Here is a 5,682-nt window from a genome sequence, read left to right on the forward strand (position 1 = left end):
AGCCATATGCACCTTAACAACACAAACTCGTCAATAGCTCAACACATAGCACACACCTCGAGTAATATAACATAGCAGCAATCATTCCCTCCCATCTCTTGCTCTCTCTTGCACTCACACATGCTCTCTCTCTCTCTCTCTCTCTCTCTCTCTCTCTCTCTCTCTCTCTCTCTCTATACGCAAACTCCAAGGGTCCACACACAAGCCCCAAGCTTTGAGCACAAAGGAAGATGCCAAGACACAATAGAAGGAGTGGATAGAATAATGAGCTGTCGATTAGAGTTAGGATAGTCTTTAATGCGACACATACCGATACGATCGAGGTCAGCCCCTTTAAGCTTACAAAGTAATCTCAAAACAACATGAAACCATAGATATCCACCATTGATGTGGAGCTTGAATTCGAGTAACTCATGGTCGAGGTTGCCTTCTGCTTTTTGAACACCGATTGCCTCCAACTTGAAGCCTTTATTTCCGAATCCCAGCAGGAAACTCTTCCTATGGCGCTATCTCTTAGGGTGACAGACGGCCCTGGATCCGCCGCCAGTGCTCTGTCGTTCAGGCAGCTCTTGCCCCTTGTGAATTCAGACTCAGACGGGGCTGATTCCCCTCTTGGAGTGACCTCTCCTTCTCCTTGATGTTGATGGCCCCTGGCGGCTCCTCAGGCCCACATGTAAACTGCCTCCTGTTGCTTCACGCTGCTCCTTTCAGGATGTCAATCAGCTCATGTGATGGCCGCCTTAGGCCCTCCTGACATGGGTGTCACCCCTAAACTCCCCGAGGCAACCTTATGAGAACGATCTTCATCTCATGCCCTTGGCGGCTCTGCACGACCCATGACAGCCACCCTCCTTCATGGCCAAGCCCCTTGGCGGCCTTTTCCTTGCTATCGGATCCTCTCACATCCCGTCCAGCCCCATCTTCTTGATGGTGCAACCCTGCAGCCCTCTCCTGTCTGTAGCCGGCCCCCCGACCTCTCTTGCTTTGGCCACTAGTGGTCCCCCATTTCAGGCGGCCTGGCAGCACTCTCAAAAGAGCTCTCCCACACTTCTCATCTAGCCGGCCACACCACACACTTTGTTTTCGCTCTCCCTAACTCCTTTCTTTCTCCCCATGTAGTCTTACCATGACCCACAACTCTCCCTCTGCAGCCCCACAGGCACACCCCTCATGCTCTTGAGAACCTTTGATTGTAAATTCCCTCCGTACCCCTTCAGCCTTTCTCCTACTAATGGCGGCCCCTCAATGCAGCCTCTCAGCTCTCCCTCTGAGCTGTGCCACCCTCTTTCTACTCCACCTCAACCTGGCTGCCATGCTCGCCACCGATGGCACCCTCTCTTGCATGCCGGCCACGACCCGTTTTGGAAACTCCTGCTCAGGGAGACCCCTCTCCCCATGCAACTTCCACCGGGCGCCTCTTGCCTTCAAGCAGCCCGCCACCTCCTTGAACTGCAGCTCCACCTGTATTGATAACTTAAAAAAAAATTGGGTTTAATATTGGCCCCATTTCACACGTTCACCATGACTCTCTAACCAAGAGAATGGTCATGCTTATGGTCGGCCAGCTTCTTCGAGTCCGCGTACATGCCATACCGCTATCAAAACAAAACTCCAAGTCTTCATGGCCGTGAATAAACAAAGGCCGCTCCACAAGAATAGTCCCCGGGTGACGAGATCTTTGCCTAGAGGGGTGATGACCGACACGACCGTTGACTAGCCTGTGCCACCATAACTCTCAATTGGCCAATGTGCTCTCTGACTACCTATTGTGTTAGAAGATAATCTTTGACATGTTAAACATCACATATGACATACATATCTCAACGGAACTGGCTCAAATCTGCATCTGGTATCCGTTGAAGCATTCTATGATCGCTCTGCCTAATGTCATGCACCTGCTGTTGCTGGCATTTTCCATGGTTCGACACACCTTGGGTGTATCATCATTTCCCACCCCCTTGTTGAGCATTCATGATCAACCATAGCATTATTTAGGTAAAGAAGCATTGCATAATAAGAAGTTGATAGATAGTATTTATATGAAGCAGTAGATAGATAGAGAGAGATTCACTGCTTGCCACGTAACACCCGCTTGGGTCAAATGGAAAGCTGCAGGCTTCCCCAAGCATGATTGTAGTCCCTCCTGGATCAAAAATGTGGCTTTGGTCATCATCATCCACCTGTAAAACACATACAAACCATCCCTGCTTTGCACCTATAAATTTGTAAGCCAACCATTTCTGTAAAGCTTGATAACACCATCCTTCAAAAAACTGAATGCATGAATCATTTTTCCTCCCAAAACAAGAATGTACACCCTGGAAATCCTTTGCATCATTTTTTTCCCAGCCATTGGCTAGAGAGCTCGCCATATCATGATTGTCTTCAAACAAAACAACTTGTAGCAATCGGCATAACGGCACTTGCAAAACAACCTTCAGCAGCACATCCATCAACAACATGGCACCAACCTATGGCAACTGGTCATCCAAAGGAGACATTGGCATATCTTCACCTGTACACTCTTCAAACAGCACTGGAAAAGGCGGCGGGCCTTGCATACCTTGTATTCTTGCCATAGCTTTAGCAACCAAAACCTGCGACTCGTCATCTACATCGACCACTGCATCATCGAACCCCCAGTCATTTTCATCAAAGCATTCTTCTTCAGTTGACTTGTCCTAACCATCACAAGGCACAAGAGAGGGTTGCCCAACCCCCGGTCTTCGCAAACTGACTCTTCACCTGCAACCTACTATTCTTTGACCACCTTATCGACATGCATAACATCATATGTCTCATACCTTGAGAAAGCAGACTCCGTTTCCCATGTGATGTCCGTATCCAAGGCACTGCTATAGTTTGAATACACCTCGGCTTTCTCCACAAAACTCACCGGCTTTGGCACTTCAGCTATCTTCTCCACTGCTTGCTTTTCGGAAGTCACTTGGTCAAGCACATCAGGCGGTACTTGGTAGATTCCTCTCTGTAGCTGTTGAGGACTCATAGGCCCACACGGTATTGTCTCTACTCTGTCACATCACACCTATCTGCTGCTACCACATGTGCATCAACAAAGGGTCGGATTACCTGAAGCTCTTCCCTAGCAATTGGCCTTGGCACCAATGAACTCGCGAGAACCTGCTTTGCATGTTGATTCTTTAAAACCTTCTTTGTCCTACTCTATGCATAGGCCACTGCCTCCTCGTACGTGCACGGTCCATCTATCTCTACTTTATCCCGTACTTTTACATGCAAGCAGTCCACAAACTTGTTCATCTCTAAAAGATCTGCATTCTCTACAGCAATTACCTTAACCAACTTGCTCCATATGGCCTTGAACTCCCCAAATGCTCGGAAATCACCATCAAGGCTTTGCTTTAGTTGCCTATCATCTGCTTCACTTGACTCCACTACGTGTTGGCCACATATCGGCTTTGGAATGCCGCTTCCAATGTGCCCCAATCCTGTTTTTCTTCAACCTGCAAGCCCTCGTACCATATCTTTGCTTTTCCACGAACCAGGAGCAGAAAAGCTTGGGCCATTCCCTCTTCTCTTGACAAGCCGATGTCCAACAAAAAAAGGCCGTAGTCTTGCAGCTAAACCTCAGCATCTTCAGCACCTGTAAAAGTCGAAAAACCCAACCATGCCATTTTGGTTAGATCCTGCTCTTCAAACCGCGACACCGCCTTTAACTTCACCGAGAAGCAATCAGTAGATCCTCGGTGGGGGCACCACTGATGGGATGGGGGAAATGGGAATACACACAGTACATAAACTAGATGCCTCTCTATAGCCCAGCAGATATCCAACACCCCAAGCCACTCGGATAGACTCACACACATTGTATTTTCTGTATGGCTTTACTAGTAAGCTCGTAATTTGCACAATTCACGACTACACCCACCTAGCCATATGCACCTTAACAACACAAACTCGTCAATAGCTCAACACATAGCACACACCTTGAGCAATATAACATAGCGGCAATCATTCCCTCCCTCTTGCTCTCTCTTGCACTCACACATGCTATTTGTCTCTCTCTCTCTCTCTCTCTCTCTCTCTCTCTCTCTCTCTCTCTCTACACAAACTCCAAGGGTCCACACACAAGCCCCGAGCTTTTAGCACAAAGGAAGACGCCAAGACACAATAGATGGAGTGGACAGAATAATGAGATTTCGATTAGAGTTAGGATAGTCTTTAATGCGACATGTACCCATAGTATCGAGGTCAGCCCCTTTAAGCTTACAAAGTAATCTCAAAACAACATGAAACCATAGATATCCACCATTGATGTGGAGCTTGAATTCGAGGAACTCATGGTCGAGGTTGCCTTCTGCTTTTTGAATATCCATTGCCTCCAACTTGAAGCCTTTATTTCCGAATCCAAGTAGGAAACTCCTCCTATGGCGCTATCTCTTAGGGTGACAAATGGCCCTGGACCCGACCAGTGCTCTGTCGTCCGGGCAGCTCTTGCCCCTTGTGAATTCAGACTCAGTCCGGGCTGATCCCCCTCTTGCAGTGCCCTCTCCTTCTCCTTGCTCTTGATGGCCCCTGGCGGCTCCTCAGGCCCACATGTAAACTGCCTGCTGTTGCTTCAGGATGTTGATCACCTCATGCGATGGCCGCCTTAGGCCCTCTTGACATGGGTGTCACCCCTAAACTCCCCCTGAGGCAACCTTATGAGAACGTCCTTCATCTCATGCCCTTGGCGGCTCGCTCTGCACGACCCATGACAGCCACCCTCCTTCATGGCCAAGCCCCATGGCGGCCTTTTCCTTGCTCCCGGATCCTCTCACCTCCCGTCCAGCCCCACCTTCTTGATGGCGCAACCTTGCAGCCCTCTCCTGTCTGTAGCCGCCCCGGCCTCTCTTGCTTTGGCCACTAGTGGTCCCCCCTTTCAGGCGGCCTGGCAGCACTCTCAAAAGAGCTCTCCCACACTTCTCATCTAGCCGGGCACACCCCACTCTTTGTTGCCGCCCTCGCTAACTCCTTCCTTTCTCCCCATGTAGTCTTACCATGACCCACAACTCTCCCTCTGCAGCCCCACAGGCACACCCCTCATGCTCTTGAGAACCCTTGATTGTAAATTCCCTCTGTATCCCTCGAACTTTCTCAGCTTTCCCAGCGCACCCCTTCAGCCTTTCTCCTACTGATGCCGGCCCCCCAATGCAGCCTCTCGGCTCTCCCTCTAAGCTGCACCACCCTCTTTCTACTCCACCTCGACCTGGCTGCCATGCTCGCCACCGATGGCACCCTCTCTTGCATGACGGCCACGACCCGTTTTGTCAACTCTTGCTCAGGGCGACCCCTCTCCCCATGCCAACTTCCATCTGGCGCCTCTTGCCTTCAGGCAGCCCGCCACCTTCTTGAACTGCAGCTCCACCTTTATTAATAGCTTTAAAAAACTTTGAGTTTAATATTGGCCCCCTTTCACACGTTCACCATGACTCTCTCTTTAGCCAAGAGAATGGTCATGGTTATGGTCGGCCAGCTGTTTCGAGTCCACGTACATGCCATACCGCTATCAAAACAAAACTCCAAGTCTTCATGGCCGTGAATAAACAAAGGTCGCTCCACAAGAATAGTCCCCGGGTGACGAGATCTTCGCCTAGAGGGGTGATGACCAACTCTCAATTGGCCGATGTGCTCTTTGACCACCTATTGAGTTAGAAGATAATC

The 5,682-nt window shown here is 49.7% G+C and overlaps 1 protein-coding gene and 1 pseudogene across 2 annotated transcripts; both read right to left on the reverse strand.

Annotated features, from left to right (window-relative positions):
* Positions 1 to 239: 239 nt before the first annotated feature.
* Positions 240 to 5,278, reverse strand: LOC147437762 (uncharacterized). 2 transcript variants are annotated; one of them, XM_086487235.1, is made up of 8 exons: positions 4,680 to 5,278; positions 4,289 to 4,586; positions 3,606 to 3,622; positions 1,535 to 1,718; positions 1,304 to 1,461; positions 1,126 to 1,145; positions 788 to 1,016; positions 240 to 650 (listed from the first exon to the last, which is right to left on the reverse strand). In XM_086487235.1, the coding sequence occupies exons 1-8, from the start codon at positions 4,751 to 4,753 to the stop codon at positions 353 to 355; spliced, it is 1,278 nt and encodes a 425-aa protein (XP_086343361.1). In that variant the 5' UTR covers positions 4,754 to 5,278; the 3' UTR covers positions 240 to 352. The 2 variants fall into 2 exon arrangements, 1 of the variants encoding a protein (XP_086343361.1); XR_015184904.1 differs by lacking the exons at positions 240 to 650; positions 788 to 1,016; positions 1,126 to 1,145; ... (1 more) ...; positions 1,535 to 1,718; positions 4,680 to 5,278 and having other exon boundaries at positions 3,499 to 3,622; positions 4,217 to 4,431.
* On the reverse strand, positions 1,580 to 3,389 carry LOC147437763 (uncharacterized; annotated as a pseudogene).
* Positions 5,279 to 5,682: the final 404 nt, after the last annotated feature.

Source organism: Adiantum capillus-veneris, chromosome 17 (assembly GCF_014529385.1).
Source record: "Adiantum capillus-veneris isolate H3 chromosome 17, ASM1452938v2, whole genome shotgun sequence".
Classification (NCBI taxonomy): Eukaryota; Viridiplantae; Streptophyta; class Polypodiopsida; order Polypodiales; family Pteridaceae; genus Adiantum; species Adiantum capillus-veneris.

Coding starts and splice junctions, on each gene's coding strand:
- LOC147437762 (XM_086487235.1), bottom strand. CDS start 4,753: ATGAAGGAGGGTGGCTGTCATGGGTCGTGCAGAGCGAGCCGCCAAGGG. Junction 1,017..1,125: donor AGGGAGAGTTGTGGGTCATG/GTAAGACTACAT, acceptor GAGTGCTGCCAG/GCCGCCTGAAATGGGGGACC. Junction 651..787: donor ATGAAGATCGTTCTCATAAG/GTTGCCTCGGGG, acceptor AGGAGCCGCCAG/GGGCCATCAACATCAAGGAG.